This window comes from Narcine bancroftii, chromosome 2, assembly GCF_036971445.1.
Source record: "Narcine bancroftii isolate sNarBan1 chromosome 2, sNarBan1.hap1, whole genome shotgun sequence".
NCBI classification, from domain to species: Eukaryota; Metazoa; Chordata; class Chondrichthyes; order Torpediniformes; family Narcinidae; genus Narcine; species Narcine bancroftii.
In genome coordinates, this window is record NC_091470.1 from 310,437,154 (window position 1) to 310,455,654 (window position 18,501).

Consider the following 18,501-nt stretch of genomic DNA (forward strand, 5'->3'; position numbering starts at 1 on the left):
TTTCATGGGGACTTCCTTGGCTCTCTTGCTTGGCTCCATGTCAAGGTGTCTGATGCTATACCTGGGCCTTCCACTGTTCTAACTCCAGGCTGAGGACTCTGAATCTCCATGCTCTGTGGTCTTCCAACTTCATCTGATCCTATCCCCATCCAACACTTTTCACCACCCTTCTCCCTCCCCCTTCTCTAATTTCCTTCATCCGCACTCCATTATCTCCTTGAGCCCTCTGCTATTACCTCTTTTGACCCTACGTCTCATCCTAGCTCCAACCTTTGCTGTGTCTCCACTATCATCTGACATCTTCATCTCTGACACAGAGCAGTCTGTCCACAGCAGATGCCTCACCATTGTGCCCCTGCACCTCTAAGTTCCACCCTCAATGTGGTTGATCACCTCTGTGCATATTTCTTTCCAGTAAAGAAAATTGCTTAAGTATTATTGCACAGTAGATGAACTTACTGTGGCAAGCAGAAATTTATGATGAAAGCAGCTATTAGTGTGTAATTTCTAATTGAAATGAAAATAAGTCATATAAAGTGAGATGCTAATTTTGTTTTTACTCAGTGTACAAAAATTATTAATATTGAATAGAACCATTAATCAAAAGACAAAATGCTTTCAAGTTCTATTGAGGTTTAATTCTTTTCTTTTTTTTTCCTCAGGTAGCTTCAGGGGAGTGCAATGAAGATACAGAAGTGTATAACATTACCTTAAGCACTGGGGATGAACTTACTCTAATGGGACAAGCAGAAATCCTTTATGCAAAGACATCAAAAGAAAAGTCACGACTTAACACTATTTTTAAGAAAATTGGAAAACTAAACTCCATTAGCAAGTTTGGACGAGGAAAAATGCCTTGCCTTATCTGTATGAATCACCGAACGAATGAGAGTATTAGCCTTCCCTTCCAGTGTAAAGGTAAATTTAGTACCCGTAGTCCCTTAGAATTACAAATGCAAGAGGGTGAACACACTATTCGCAACATTGTTGAAAAGACCAGGTTACCAGTTAATGTTACTGTTCCCTCTGCTCCACCTCGAAATCCCTATGATCTGCATCTCATTCGTGAAGGCCATCGCTACAAGTTTGTTAATATCCAAACTAAGACTGTTGTAGTGTGCTGTGTACTTCGCAATAACAAAATGATTCCTGTGCACTTCCCACTTCATTTAGTTGTGCCAAAATTTACTTTGCCTGAAGGTCTCCTTAAGGGAGAGATGTGGTACGAGAATATAGTTCAGCATTCATTCAGTATTTGCCAGGAGCAATTTGACATTGAAGAATATTCACGAGCAGTTCGAGATGTGAAGACTGACTGGAACGGAGATTGTAAAAGCCCAAAGAAGACTAGATGTAGTGGGCACAGTCACATGCCTAATTCCCTTAGTTACGCTCGTGAAGAGTTGACACAGTCATTTCATCGACTTTCAGTATGTGTTTATGGAAACAATTTGCATGGAAATAGTGAAGTTAATTTACATGGTTGCAGAGATCCAAGTAATGAGTGGACTCTGTTTTCTCATGAACCTCTTCTTTCACAAGATTCTGGAGATAGTGGGAGTGATTATCTACTTCCTGAAGTGACTGAAGAATCCGGAATCCAATCTCAGACAGAACTTCCTTATGAAGAGCTCTGGTTGGATCAGGGATCAGGAAAACCGTCTTGGCATGAACCTTCCTCTTTGGGAGATGAATTGAGACATTCTGTGCGCTCCAAATGTCCAATTTCGTCAGGCCTTTCTCCTCCACGTCCTTTATCTACATCTGATATTTCTCTACTTCCACCACCAGTGCCTCCAAAGTCTGAAGCTGTAAGTCCTTCTTTAATGGCAAACTTGCCACATCTTGTTCATTCATAATTTTGTTTGGGTAAATTGTAAAGGGATGTATGGTTCAAAGGTTTCAAAATAAGAAACGTATTTGGAAAAATAAAAAGTTTCATACAATGTTGCTTCACTAAATTATGAATAATTTCAAGCACATTGTGTAAAGCTTTAGCTCCTTGTTTGTAAATGGGAGGAAAGCAATCAGTCTTTGAGAATGTTTTAGCATTCCACATGTGTATGTGTTCTGATTATGTTTGAATGTTTCTTTTTTTGAACAACTTTTTTTTTAAAAAAATAACTTACAGCTATGAATTATAAATGAGTTACTGTTTCTGCAGGTATTGGTTCAGAGTCAAATCATAAAGATATGATCTGGACAGAAACTTTTTAGCTTTTTTTAATTTATGTACATGCCTTCAGAAATAGAGGGAAAGTAGTATAGGTTAAAAGTTCAAATCTTTTTATGTTCAAATGATAATTAGTTTTTTTATGCAGCCTTAAAGAATCAGCACCAGTAATTTTAGTTAAGTTTGTTTTGTAATCTGACATTACCAATATCTTGGCTCATTACTGTTAGAGTAGAAAGAGGATTGAATCATTATGGTGGACAAACCCAGTTTGTTGAAATAAAGCACAAAGACTATATCCAGGCACTGGTTTTGGACATGGCAAAGGCACACGTAGTCCAGTTGCCTCTGTAACAGTTATCTTCATGAATATCTAGAGATTTGTTAATAGATTCAGAGACCAACCTCACAGATCAATTTGTTTGACATCATAATAATCAGACCATTTGGCTTGCATCCCCGGTTCTAGCATCTACTGGTTGCTGCCCTGCACCTACAAGTTGAGCCCATCTGAGAAGGATGCATACTGATGAAGAGTTGGAAGAGACCAGTCTTGGGAAAAGGGGGATGGTAAATCAATGGGAATCATAACGGGTTCCAAAGACCATAGAAATCTTGTAATACCATGTTACGTATTGGGAAGGAAGCCTCCTGATTGCCAATATCTTTCTTTGTCTGATAAATTGGTATTATTCTTGTTGAACACAGAAGCACTAACACTAATAGATACAGGATGTGTCTTTTATGTGAGAAACCAGTGTCCTTTTTGCTGCAACATGACTAATTGAGCAAACCTCATCCTAATGATGACATTTCAGTCTAACCCTAACCCTAATGTGGCAGTGCAGAGTGACACAGAACCCCAGAGAGGGGAAACAAGTGAACACAAGGGGGGATGATGATCCCGCTGTCCACATATTAACACCCTAACCCTTACCCAGACTCAACCCTTTTCAAAGACAACCCAAATAGAAGCCCCACAACAACACCAATCCCCACAACAAACTCCCTGGGCAAGCACACTTATGACAAATTGCAGGGACACCCTAACACAGACCCAAGCTTACCAAGAAACACCCCCAATAACCCTAACCTTAACATATTGTAAAACCCTTTAAGAAATTATACAGAAACCCACCGGGGAAGATACGAGGCCAGCAGAGGCGAGAAACAGACAGTGTAATGAAAACATGGGCCAGCACAAAGTGGCAGTTCAGAGTGACACAGAACCCCAGAGAGGGGAAACATGTGAACACAAGGGGGATGATTATCCTTCTGCCCACATATTGACAACCTAACCCTAGTGATAGACCCAACTTAAAAAAGCCTTATTTGACCTATATTTTGCAAGTGCATTTGTCCAATGTAGTATTGGCAGACATCCTTGTATCATACTGACGGTAGACTTTATAGTGTGTTACACCACCACAAACAGTCGCTGATTGGGATGGATCCAGAATAGATTTGGCGTTGACATTTTAAAAATTAGGCTGCTAGCAGATGATGTGGCTGTCATCTTGAATTGAAGTTGGAACTGGGAAGAAAAACTGCCAGCTGGGAGATGGTTGTAATATTTGAAGCGAATCTTGACTGTACCCATCACTAAGACCCAACTATCTTCAGCTGCTTTATTAATAACCTTTACTCAGTGAAAGGTTCAAGAGGAAGATGTTCATTTTCATTTGTACCTCTGTAGATAGCAAAGCAGTGCCTTCTTGTGTATAGCAAGTCTTGGGTAATAGGCTTGATCTGAATGGTAAGGTTGTTATTATGAGCCATAAAGGCTAGACAATGACCTTCCCTTAACAATGAGGCCTTGACATAATGGAATCTCCCATCATCAGTGATATGGCATACAGAACCTAATGGCCTGAATGCGCCTGATCTTGGAAGCTAAGCAGGTTCAGGACTAGTCAATACTTGGAGGGGAGACCACCTGGGAATACCAGGTGCTGTAGGTTTCTGTGAGGGGCACTGGACAAAGTCTCTGTCTGCCTTATGGTAGACAAAAATTAAAGAATTTCATATATGTTACATTCTAAATGTTGTATTACGTAACAATAATGAAACTTTGACCTTTTACTTGCCATGAATCTGAAAAGAGTAAAACATGACTGTCTACAGAGGCTGTGATTGTAGTAAAAATGCAGTTCTGAAGGAATTTAGCAGATCTTGCGGCTTCATATAGATGCTATGCTCAGTTCCTCGAGCACTTCTCTGTTTTTATATTAACCTGAAAACAAACTTGTCTTGTGAAAATACTGGAACAGATGAGATACTGGGTGATTTGCTAAACTTTCAAAGTCATTTCACCATCTTTCATGGCACAGGTTAACATAATAACTTTTCCAGGAAGCTGATTTTAAGCTTCAATTGGTGTCTATGCTACAGTTATTCAAGGAAATGAAAATCCTGATGATCTTACTCACAAATGTAAGATTGTTAGAGAAAAAAATAGATAACCTGAGGCTGCACCTGTTCTGATGATTACAGAAACGTGCCTCCAGAACTCCATTCCAGACTCAGTGATCCAATGAGTTGGCCATATCCCCTTCAGCGCAGACAGTGACACTGCTGTTTCTGGAAAATCTCAAGGAGGGGGACAGTGCATTTGCATCAGGAAGAACTGGTGCACAAGTGTCTTGGCATAAAGACCATCTGTTCAGCAGAGATGGAGTACTTAATGGAGAAATGCAGACCCTTCTACTTCCCCAGTGAATTCTCAGCCATGTTAATTGCCCCAGTTTACATCCTCCCTTTGGAAAATGAGGGTGAAGTAATGAAGGAGCTCTTTGGTGCCATCTATGAAGTCTAGACTTCTCACCCTGACAGTTACATTTTTGTAGCTGGCAACATCATTCCGAAAAATCATCTACTACAGTTTCAACAGCATCTCAACCTCAACACCAAGAGGAGAGAACACCCTGGATCAAGTGTACATTAACGACTCTGGTGCGTACAAGGCTGCCCCTCGCCCCACCTTGGACTATATATACATCCTGCTAACCCAGCATATAGACCACTGGGAAAAAAAGAATGTAGGCAGTTTGCAGAGAGTTCAGGATGTGGCAGGGAAGACGGTTGCATAGCAGCGCTAGAAGACAATTCAAATGGCCAAAAATTTAGGAATTTATATAGATAATAATTTTTTAAATTTGTATAAATTAAATTATCTTAACATTACTTAAAATGATTGAAGAGGATTTAAGTAAATGGGTTAACTTACCTAAAACATTGGTAGGGTTAATTGCAATAAGATGAATATATTTCCAAGAATACATCTTTTTCAAACTTTGCCAATATTATTACCTTTACTCTTTTAAGGATTTAAATAAATAATGTAAGGAAATTCCTCTGGAAAGGTAAGATGTCAAGAGTCTCTATAGAAAAATTAACATGGAAGTATGAATTGGGAGGATTATAGCCTCCTAATTTTAAGAATTATTATCAAGCACCTCAAATGAAATTTCTTCTTTTGAAGGAGAGAGAAAAAACTGGCATGGGTTAAAATAGAACTGGTTGAAACACTTAATGTTTGGAATAAGATAAATTATGAAATTGGAATTAAGGGAGGTGTGTCGCCTAAGGCACCATTATTTCAAACTTATCTTATACCTTCAAAGAATAATCAGTTTTTAAGTATTTGGCCCCATATGAACAGGATCAATTGATGTAATTTCAACAATTAAGGTATAAATATGGGATATCTGATAATATTCTTTTCAGTTATTTCCAATTGAGATGATATTTAAGAGGAAAATCTGGGTTCAGCTACCTATTTGTAATGAAGTGGAAAATCTCATTAAAAAGGGAAATATTAAAAATAAAATTTTCTAATGTACCCCTTATTACAAACAAGAATTCCTACACATGGAGTATATAAATCTAAACAAAGCTAGGAAATAGATTTGAATATTATAATTTATGAATGGAGATTGTTAAAGCTATACTAACATTGTATGACTAATAATATTAATGTAAAGTTCATTATAATTTTTTACATCAATTATACCTTGCACCACTAAAATTGAATAGAATGAAATCAGACATCAGTTCAATATTTTAGATGTGGTCTAGAGGTGGGAACTTTATTGCATTCAACATGGTCATGTCCAAAGTAATGCAATTTTGGGTGGATTTCAGAAACTTTTTAGAGCAGGTTACAAACATCCTATTTCTGCAAAATCCATATTTATTTTTATTAAGTAATATATAAGGGGTGAGTCCTAAATTAAAATTATCAATATTTCAAATGGAATTTGTTAAAATTGTATTAGCAGTGGCAAGAAAATGCTTTGCATTTACTTGGAAGTCAGACTCGCATTTGAATGTGGAAAGATGGAATGCAGAAATTCAATGTTGTATTCCTTTAGAGAAAATTACATACAATTTGAGAAATAAATATGGTACATTTTTGCAAATATGGCACCCATGTACATAAGTAGTAGGCATAATTATGTAATAGTCTTCTTTTCCCTTGAACCCTGTAGAGATCCTCTCTAAATTGATTATATAGATTGGTTAATGTCTTGTGTGTTTGCTTGTGTATCTCAGAGCAATCCTTGAAGATTTTGTTTTGTTTATATTACTATATTACTGTATTTTTTAAATACATTCTTTCTGGGGTGGGAGGGGTAAAGGAGGGTTTGGGAAGGGGGAATTATAAATATGTAGTATAATTTTTGAATTTTATTCTTGTTAACTACATGTATGGAAATTTTAAATAAAATATTTTAAAAAAGACTGCTTTGAAACTATGGACTTGAGCTGTTTCAGGCTGGCAGCCACCTACAACAGCCACGTAAACATTGAGTTCATGAGCTCAGTGACTAGCTAAATTAATAAGTGCATTGAGGATGTCACTGAGATCAAATGCCACACAACCAGAGCTAACTAGAAACTATGGTTAAATTCAGAGGTGCATGTAGAGGTCCATGCACATTTCAGAGCTTGGGATGCAGTCTTCAGCACAGGAGATAAGATGGCACTGAAATCAACCAGGGCAGAACTCTCCCATGCTATTTGAAAGGCAAGGTGTCAGTACGCACAGATCTATTGTCAGCCATGCCACACCGATGACACGAGGTGCATGTGGCAAGGTTACCAAAACAATAATAGATCACAAGAACCTTGTGAGTCACCAATAACAATGCCTTCCTTCTGGACACACTGAGCATCTTCTATACATGGTTCAACAATAATAAGCTGATGCCAAAGAAAGTTCCATCTTCCCCTGAAGAACAGGCTCCTTTCACAGCCACAGGTGAGGAGAGTCTTATCCAAAGTGAACCTGCACAAGGCAGCAAGACCAGACAACAGACACAGTCAGGTAGCAAAGGACTGAGTAGACCAACTGACAGAGGTCTTTATGGACATCTTCAACATGACATTATAAACAGTCCATCAACCCTGCAAATTTCAAGATAGCCACCATCATCTTGGTTCCAAAGAGGGCGACTGTAAAAGGCCTCAATGACTACCACCCAGTGGCCCTAACCCCCACCATAATGAAATGCTTTGAGAGTCTGGTGATGGAATATATCAAAGTGCACTTATCAGAAACACTGGACCCATTTTACTTCCTCTCCGGGCGGAACCATTCCTCTGATGTTGTAATTACCTTGTCCCTCCATTCTGTCCCGACCCACCTGGAGAATGATGCCTCGTACGCAAGACTGTTGTTTATTGATCGCACCTTGCCATTGAATACAATCATACCCAGGGGGTGGTGGAGCTGCTGTCCTCGGTGGGACTCAACACTTCTCTTGGTAGCTGGCTGTTCAGTACTAAATATGCAAAGTAAGACTCCTTAAATGTGTTTCTGATTGAGTTTGTTGTTCAAGGATCTGATGCTGGAGGGGTAGCAAATGTTCCTGAATCTGGTGATGCAAGTCTATACCTTTTTCCCGATGACAGCAGTGAGAACAGCGCATGTCCTGGGTAGTGTGGATCCTTTATGATTACTGCTGGTCTCTGATGGCCGCATTCCATCAAGATTTTCTTGATAATGGGGAGAGGTTTACCTGTGATGGGCACTACATTTTGCATGGTTTACTGCTCAGAGGTATTGGTGCCATGATGCAGCCTGTCAGCACAGTTTATGCATCTGTAGAAGTTTGCTAAGGTTTTTGATGCCAGACCAATCTTTCACAGCAAGTAGTAGAGGCATTGATGTGGTTTCTTTTTGATGATATTAGTGTGTTGGATCCAGGAAAGGTCCTCTGAGATAGTGACTCCCAGAAATTTAAATTTGCTCACCTTCTCCATTCTCCCCCATGATCACTGGATCGTACACTTCTGTTTTCCCATCCCCAAGTCCACAATTAGCTCTTTGAATTTGGTGACATTGAGCACAAGGTTTTTAGTGCACCATTCAGCCAAGTTTTCAGTCTTTCCCCTGTATGCTAACTCATCACCCCTTTCTATACAACCCACTACCATGGTATCATCAGCAGATTTGTAGGTGGTGTTGTCGTACTGAGCCACACAGTTGTAGGTGTAAAGCAAGTAGGGCAGCGGGCTAAGCTCATAGCCCTGTGCTACTCCGGTACTGATGGAGATTGTGGAGGAGATGTTCTTAACAGTCCTCACTGATTGGGGTGTGGAGGTGAGGAAATCACCACTCTAAATGGTTTAATTGACATCTGTTCATTGTAGCATTGATTTCTTTGGCAGGTAAAAGAAGAGTGCAGACTTCTGAATGCCCCACCAGTCCCTCCAAGAAATGCCAAGCCATCATCATGTAGTCCATCAATTCCTCCTCGGCAAATCCGCCAACAGACTCGCTCTCCCAGCCCTACACTTTCCTACTATTCTTCTGGATTGCACAACATGTAAGACTGCTTTAAGTGTTACATAGAGAACAAGAAAAAATGTCCTTTGCAATTGTTAGGATTGTGGATCATGATGGTTATTTTATTTGAAAGCTTGAAACATTGCTAAGCAAAAAGTTTAGAATACTGTCATTTTGAGGATGTTTAGGTGGTTTTAAGAAATGGAGACAATCTCCACCATAAACTAGATTCTTCCATCTTCTTTTATTAAGATGACAATATAAATCTTCATTTTGATTATCTATTACATTGACTTGCACTGTCCTATGATTGATGTCATTTCAAAACAAACATGCAATCAAAATAAATTTTTGAAATTGTAACTCAAGTATTAATGATTGCTTCAAAGGGACATGAGATTTTTGTGTGTTCCTGTCATTTCAATAAGAATCAATATATATCCTACTTTTAAAATAGATTTTTGGTGCATCTCTGCATGGTATCTGCTGTAAGTGATTCCAAGAATAAAGCTGTATTTCTGCATATTTTCTAATTCAGTTTCACATTAGAATTCAGAAGTTAACATTTGAAGTTCTCCCCATCCTCTTTTTTTCAGGGACTAGTATTTTGAAAATGCATGCCAACCTTTTGTTAATTTTACAAGACTGATACCAGTGTAGAATACATTGAAGTGTAATTTATAATTAATATTTGCTTTTTAGTTTACGTACATGTGAATATTATTAGTATTAGAAGTACTTTGTTGTAAATAATGGTTGCAATTTTAGCACAAATAAAAGATGCAAACACCTTAATTTTGCGGCTGTTGAGTTCTTGCCGTGTTTATTTTTCAATTTAGATAACCTTCTGGGTTTTCCCCATCTCAAACCTCTGCTGAAAGCCAGTTCTTCCTGTATCCCAGAGAGTGCAATCACTTGCCTAGGTATGTTGGCAAGAATGTGCCCAAGCAAATAAAAGAATCTTCATTTTGTTTTGGCTTGCAGATTCCCCTTGTTCCCTCATATCATCCTTCCAAAAATGAGAAAGATACTGTTATTTTACTGCTTAACAAATTTATTTAGCAGATAATGCTTAAATGAGAACTTACAGTTGTGCTACATTTTATAGTTTTAATAGATTTTTTGTGCTTGATCATGGAATCTACTTGACCAAATAATTGATCATGGAATCCACTTGACCTAATTATTTAGCTTTTCAGAAAATTTGCAAGTAAATTTATTTACTTTTATTTTGGGTAAATAAGTAGTCTGTGAAATCTGAAACATTCATTATTACTATTTGGTATTTTAGGCTCTTTGGTCTATTTTCTTTCTATAACTGGATAACCTAAACCATTGACAGCATTCTAACTGTGGCTGATATTGTTGCTTAAACAAGTTTATCATTACCGGTGCACTTGTGAAATGAAAAATGCTAATATGATTTTTCTCAAGCTGAACAGGGCCTTCAAAGGAATTTTGTATCCTCTGTTCCATTCCACTTGCAAAATGAGTTTAGACTGTCAATTCTCAATTTGCTTATGAAATACACTACTTTTGTACCATATTATTAGCATAAAGTTGCTGTGTTAATCTTTTCAATCTATTTTGCATTTTTAGTCCTTTACTTTTGTATTATCAGAACATTGTCATAATTTTAACTTGTATCCAAATACACCTGTATATCTTGCTATTACTGCCCTCCTCTTCTGTTCCTATATGCCTTTTCATCTTCACCTCCTCTCTTACCTTACTTTCTCTTGTCCCTCTCTTGCTCTCTTACTGTAAGTCCCCATTACATCTCCAGTAGGCTACCAAATCACTAATGTTTGTTAGCTATTCAGACTCGACTTAACAATTTTAACTTGTGGGTTTAAGTAAAACAGGTCTCGTGAAAACTACATTTTTAGATGTTTGGTTTTTTTTCTAACTTGTTTAAAGCATGGCAAATATATTTGTGATTTTTTTTTGGATTTATGATCTTAAAGACAAGTGTTCTATTGCAATGAATTAGTGAAGAGTGTATAATTATGTCTAATTATCATTTGAATTGGTAAGACTGTTTAATTTTGCTTTGAACCACAATATTTACCTTATGCTCTGAATACATTGCCTGAATTCATTGCTATTAATTTGAAATGGATTCTCACTTGGATAAATACAGTTGGAAAAAGTAGGTACAACTGTAATGGGTTAATAGTGGATTTTCAGATGCCTAAAGTAATTTGCTTTTTATCTTTACAGTGGTACTACAGAAAATGATGCAGCTCCATCCAGTGAGAAGCATTCTCCAGCTTCCTGTTACTCTTGCAACTTGATCAACTCCAATTCAATGCACAGTGGAACTAAATCCCCACGTAAAAGCCCCACATTGGACTCGTGTTCAAATCGTTCATCGTGGCCAAACCAACATTATGGAGATATTAATGACCAAGATACTGGTAATTTTGGATCACAACAAAGAAGTTATTACAGCTATCCTCGTCACAAAATGTCAAGTACTCCCAAGAGTACAGAACCCATACAGTTTCAATATGGAAGCATTGAATGTTCTGGGAAATTTGAGAGGCTACCAACTAAGACCTTCTCTGAGCAGCAACAATTAAAGGATGAAGGACTCCATGTTATTCCAACTGAATTCCCAGGATCCACTCTATATTGCTCTGAGAACAATAAAGAAAATAACTTAGCAGATGACACACAGCAAAGTCAAGTATGCCCCACCTCATCACCTTGTGCACTAAAGTTCAATGATGAGGAATTTGTTGATCTGGAAGCTTTGTTTCTGCCTTCGCCTATAGATGGGGCTGAGGATGAACCTCAGGTTTATTCAACAGATCTACCTGATAATTTTGCTAACAAAAACACCCAAGACATATTTTCTACTCCTCATCCTTTACTTTCTTCTCTACACCTGCAATTAATGACACGTTCATGTGGTGATGGGTCTCCTTGGCAGCCACCATCTGATCTTCGCGGACTTTCTATAGAAGAAGTGTCAAAGTGTCTACAGTTTATAGGTCTACCCGAGGAGGTTGTGTCACTATTTGGTGTGGAAAAAGTTGATGGAAATTTACTTGTTCAGCTTACTGAAGAGATCCTGTCTGAAGACTTTAAATTAAGCAAACTTCAAATTAAGAAACTCTTGCAATTCATCAGTGGCTGGAGACCTAAGATGTAGTGCAATGAATGACTCAAATAGCAAGGGTGCAAAGTATCTGACCTCATCAACTATTGTTTTGCACTAAATCACCATGGCTATGTACTGTATAAAATCAGTTCAGCGCTTACTAACTTCTTTGTATCCTGACAGAAATGATACCCTGCAGAGAGAATTTATTTCGATAAACATGTTCATTGTACATCACTTGGTTGTTATCAACTGCTTGAATTTAAAAAGAGCAAAAATAAGTTGTTCTTCAGAATGCTGTAATCATAGTCAATTTGAAAGTGATTTTGTAGAACAAAAGGTCCACTCGATTTTTCTCAGATTGTTGGCATATAGACTTGTGGTTTAACTCTACTGGTGTGGGCCAATGCTGCTGCTTAGCCACTCTGTTCAAATTATATTCTCTTGATGATTATTGTATAAATTGATGGTGACACTAGTTTTTGCTACTGGACACAAGGTTTCTGTGGGAGATGTACAAATGCAGATTAATTGGAATATCTTTTGTGTTGATCATGGAATGAGTAAACAGAACAAAATGACATTACTTAGATAGAACCAGTTAATATAATAAACACATTTGGATCTTCGTTAAATATTCTTCAGTCAAGACGTTTATTGCTTTTATCTGAATGTCTCTGTATTCTGCTTAGGCATTTTTCTATTTTGAAATCTCCTGATGTTAGACTGATAAACAGACTTGCTAAAAAGCTTGGATAAAAAGGTCTTTTTGACTAATCACCCATCTTGAAATGTAGCTGGTACATAAACTGTAAAACAAAATGAGGAGTCAGTTAAAAACTACAAGTCCAATAAGTTCAATGTAGTCAGGAAATAGTATAATTGAAAGAAGCGATAAGCTGCGCAAAGTGCAGAGTAAGACCCAGTGATTGTCAAACAAATCTCGATTTCTTTTTTTTTGATGAACAAATTCTTGCTGTTGCTTCTCCCAATCCCCAACTTGGTTATTATGTGTTCTTTTCAAGACTATTTTAAAAATAATATAATAGAACAATAACTGACAAAGTGCCTTTCAATAATTCAGGGCATTCTAAAACACTTTAGTCAATTAACTAGTTTTGAACTATATTGGCTGGTGTAATGGAAGAAATGAAACCACTATTTATGCCCAACAAAATTCTATAAATTGCAGTGAATTAACAAATGGGTAATCTGTTTTTATGATGTTGGTTGAGGGGTAACTGCAATGACACTGTGGATACTTAGACACATTAGTGTCATGACACTAATATTCAACTGAGGGACCATTTCATCTTAATTGAAAAATGGCATGCCAGAGCACACTAATCCATTACGACTGTGTTGACATTTCAGGCAAGATATGATCTTCCAAAGAAGTGGTACTAGATTAACACAAATATATTGCAGCAGGCAAGGTACTTGAATAGCTGAATTACATTCATTTATGGCCAATGGCTGAAAATGTGCGCCAATGGTCCTTAAGTAGTTCTCTATAAGTCAGAACTTTCATTTATGTCCTACTCTTGTAAATGTAAGAATGCCTGCCCTTCAAAATAATTTGTTTTTTTAATATTTTTTAGAGATGTAGGATCCAGATATGTGTAAAGTTATATATGCTGAAGTCAAGATGACATTTTCTATTGTTGGTTATAACTGGGCTTAAAGCTTTTGAGAAAAAAAAGTAAATCTCTCATCTGTTACTCGTGCTCCGTGAGTTGCTTCATTGTTAACAAATGTGTATAGCAATGTTGGATTGGGTATTCTGATAATTAGACATTAAAAAAGACAAACACTTGATCCACATTGGATTGAATTTGAAATCTTGCATCCTAATCTTGACTGAAAACGCATGTCATGTGTCACTCAACAGGTGTGTTGGGGGAGAGGCAGACAGAAACAAGACCATTTTTTTGAAGGGCTATGATGTTGGCTTTTCTAGTTAGTTAGTGAATCGTACACAAATATTTAACCTAAATCATAGTAAATTTCATTAAGTTAAAATATAAATATTTGTAATTACTATCATTCAGTAATTTGAATAACATGCCATATGTTTTGGAGTACAAGTCGAATTTCTCCCCCCCCCCCCCCCGCCCCCTTCAGAATCACTTTAAGGGTTTTATAGTATATCCAGTGTACCCCAATTTTCTGAGGAGCCCTGTTGACCAGTGTATAGGTTATCCCCCAAAGCTCGCAATGCCTGAGATGGGCCTTTCACTGGTATATATGTCAACACCCATAGATTGCGTGCATTGGTCTGCTGAGCGTTGGTTGGAGGTGATTGCTATCATGGAGGGTTCATCAACACAAAGCAGCACACGACAAAAATATGAAGTGAGCTTTAAGTTGAAAGTGATAGAAATGGCCAAGAAAACCAACAACTGCAAGAAAATTTGATGTGCATGAGATAGATTGGAGGAAGAAAGAAGAGAATTTAAGAAACATACCAAAAAGATGATGTTCTTTGAGAAAAGGAATCACTCGTTGGCCAGAGTTGGAAAATCACGTTGCAAAATGGGTACGTGAACAGAGGCAAGGTTGTTACATAGTCACCCAAAATAAAATAAGAACATTTGCACTGCAGTGGGCCAAATCACACCCAGACTTCAGTGATGATTTTGAGGCTACAGTACGCTGGCGCAATCATTTCATGAACAGGGAAAATATGGTATGTCAAAAAACAAAAATTGCACCGAAACTACTCATCCTGAAAATAAAGTTGAAATGTAATCGGCAGAAACACCAATTTGCATTGGCAAATATCGGAAACATGGACGAAACCCCCAAGAATTTTGACATGATAGGCAATAGAACAGTGAAATGGAAAGGAGTTAAAACTGCAAACCAGAAGTACAAGCCATGAAAGGACCAGGTTTATTGTGGTGTTACCATGCATGGCCAACATGATAATCTTCCAATGCAAAATTAAATCTAAAATTAAATTCCCTGGAAGTATTTTTGTACATCTTCATGAAAAAGGATGGATGAATGAAAATGGTGTAAGGCTATGGATAGACAATGTGTGGAACAGGCAGTTTACACAAAGAACAGAGTTTGCTGGTCTGGGATATGTTTTGTAGCCACTTAACTGAGAGTAGATTAGTACGTCGGTTATCCTGAGTGATTTGACATCTCTATTGAAACCTCTCGATGACTGCTTGAACAAGCCATTTAAAGATCATGTGCGTGAGGAATGGAATACATGGCTGTTGAGTGCAGAAAAGTCATTTACAAAAGGTGGGACCATGTGTGTTGCATCACTTGACATGCTGTGTAACTTCGCGCTCAAGGCATCAGACAAAGTGAAAGAGACTGAGATAAAATCATTTAAAAAGTGTGGTATCTCTTGTGCAATTGATGGCATGGAAGATGATTTATTGTGGGACACTGATGATGAAGCTGAAACCGCCTCATCAGATACAGACTGGGATCTATATGATGATTGTATAAACAGTGAGAGTATGGATGTGCTTGCTACCATCTTTGCTTCAGACAATGATCACGAAAGTGATTTTGAAGGGTTCAAAATATGTTGCTCTTTTCAGACAATGAAGTATGCTAATTTTGTTGTTTTCAATGAAATTTTTTTTAAACTATTTAAAATTTTATGACATGAATAAAATAAAAATTACATTTAAAGAAATAATAAAAAATAAGATAATAAAAATTAGAATACTACATCATTAAACTACACAAATTAACCCCCCCAATAATTATAACACATTAATCTAATTTAAAATTAGTCCAACCCTCCCCCCAAAATAAAGAGTGAAGAATTAATTAACAATGTTGTAAATAAAATAGAAAAAACCCCACTTACAAAAAAAGGATAAAACTTAACAACAAAAAAAATTACTAAAAAAATATAAATACTAAAATAATACCCTTAAACATATATTTAAATCAAACATAATACATGTATTTAACAAATGAAATCCACTTTAAAACTAAGTTCAAATATTAAAATCATAACCACATATCTGTTATACAAAAAATCATAATTAATAATACATAAATACAGAATTTCCATTAATACCAAGTTTCCTTTATAATTCATCGAGAGATCGAAAACATCCCTTAGAAAAACAATCAGATAAACTTTTTATTCCCTTCCCCTCCCCTTATATAAAAAAAGAAAAAAAAGTTCAAACTCTTATAAAATTCTCCATATTCTTCATTTATAACATCTTCAAAATTCTCTATTGAAATTAACTTAATTTTATTAAACTCTTCTCCCTCCATGTATTTGTACTTAATTTTCTTCTTTTTCTTCTTATCACCTTTCCCCTCATCTTCCTCTTCATCTAATTCAACATCCTCAATTTTTGACCGCTTATCTTCTGTGACATCATCTTAAAAAAGAAAGAAAAAAGAGAAAAAGCCCCCCCCCAAAAAAGGAGAGAAAAAAAACCTCCTAATTCCCTCTCAATTACAATCAGAAAACAAAGAGTTTTTAAAAATATATTTATTTAAAAAATAATAATTTAAAAAAACCTTCACTTCTTAACCCAAAAATTAAAAAGAAAAAAAACAGGTCGGAGGTCACAACTACCTCCTGTTTAAACCACCCAAAGCGGTAACTCCCCCAAAATATTGGATGTGAGATAACTCACAGGTAGCTGATGACTTCTGGAAACTAGTGCCCACCCAGTTCCCTCTCCCAACTCCCATTTCATTAAACTATCATCATTATTTAAACTATTTAAACTCTTAAAAAAAAAGATAAAAGATTTATTTTTTTAAATCAACGTTACCACTTCGGTCACCATTGCTTCCATTTCTTTTAAAAATCTGGATCCCACCTTACATCTCTACTCTCTTTGGAGACCTTGAAGGACTACATCGTTCCTGAAACTGCATGATTGGTAGAGACTGAGCAAAATCCATAACCTCTTTAGGATTGTCAAAGAACTTTGGCTAGTTTCCATTCTAAAAAATCTTCAGTACCGCAGAATACCTGAATGTTGCCTTATATCTTTTTTTCCACAACCGTTCTTTCACAGAATTAAATTCGCATCGTTGAATCATAATTTCTTGACTCAAATTTTGATAGAAGAAAACAGGATTATTCTGAACCATCAAAGGAGATCTATTTTGCTGGGCATTTCTAATAGCCGTACGTAAAATTGTCTCTGTCACAATAGTTTAAACAACGGATCAAAACAGATCTTGGATTCTGTCCTGAAAAAGATTTTCTTCTTAAAACTCTATAAGCACGTTCCAGTATTAAACCTTCAGGGAATTTATCCTGTCCTAACACTCGTGGAATCCATTCAGTAAAAAATTTTCTTGGATCTGGTCCTTCTATGCCTTCTGGCAAACCAACAATTTTCACGTTGTTCCGTCTAGATTGATTCTCCAAATAATCAACCTTTTTTGCTAAATTTTTATTTAATCTTGGAAATAAACAGGTTCACAAAATTAGCTAAGTGACTCAATACAGAATATATCTTATCTTCAAGATCCTTAACAGACATTTCAACAGAAGTAGATTCAGGCATAATGGGGTCTTGCTGTTCCTTAGAGACCACGGGATCTTCTGTCCCTTCCCTTAATTTAGTATCTTTTCTAGCAGTTTGACTTCGTATAAAAATCCCTCTCAAAGTCCCCCCAGCAATGCCAGGAGACTGAAGATCAGAGTTATCTTTAAGCCAAATCTCTTTAATCATCTTCACTGAATCGATGTCTGGAAAAACCATTGTAATTGAAGATGCATTTTGCAGCGCCACCACTGTGTAGCAGTCGAATGACAGCTCTTTAACTCTCCAGCTGGTGGCACCCCAGCTGATTCAACTGTCAAAGTCTGAGTAACAGCACTCACAGTGGCCATTGTGTGAAATACTGGCACCCGTCCAGCTCTTTGGTCTGAAAGCTGTTGAATGTGACCTTCAAAGAGCCTCACCGGCTTAAAACGGAGTTTCAATGCCGAACTCTGTACGTCTTCCTCTGGATCCATTCTACGCTGAGTCCTGGCTTCTTGTAAACAAGTAGGCTCAGACAATTTCAGAAAATGTAGTTTTTTTAACAGTCTGTTGATGTTTTCTTTTACCTTTTTTTTTGCATATAAACCATTAGGCACTAATCCAACACCTTATTATTTATAAACTTTTAAAAGAACTTTAATGGGCACTTAAAGACAAAACAATAAATCAGAGTCAGGAGAGGTCTGGAAGGTACGTCTGTTCCCTACGCCATCTTGCCATGACCCCCCCCCCCCCTCATTTTCAATGAAAATCTGTCGCAGTTGGGTTTTTTGGTTTTTCAAGGGTCAACTTGTACTCTGAATCAGTTTTTCAAGGGTTGACTTGTACACAGGATCAGTGTGGATTGGATTTTGAGCTGAATTTAAGGTCTCAAAAGTATATCTGGTGTATATTGACCCCCATTTTGTTGAGAGTTGGGATT

General features: G+C 37.0%; 1 protein-coding gene across 3 annotated transcripts in view; it reads left to right on the forward strand.

The window, feature by feature from the left end:
* garem (GRB2 associated, regulator of MAPK1) overlaps nt 1-13,916 on the forward strand; it is a 119,832-nt gene extending 105,916 nt beyond the window's left edge. For all 3 annotated transcript variants that reach the window (XM_069921632.1, XM_069921634.1, XM_069921633.1), the window contains exons 4-6: nt 663-1,811; nt 8,849-9,006; nt 11,190-13,916. In XM_069921632.1, the coding sequence (XP_069777733.1) occupies nt 663-1,811; nt 8,849-9,006; nt 11,190-12,126 (2,244 nt within the window). In that variant the 3' untranslated portion in view covers nt 12,127-13,916. The remainder of the gene's footprint in view (nt 1-662; nt 1,812-8,848; nt 9,007-11,189) is intronic.
* The last annotated feature ends 4,585 nt before the right edge of the window (nt 13,917-18,501 follow it).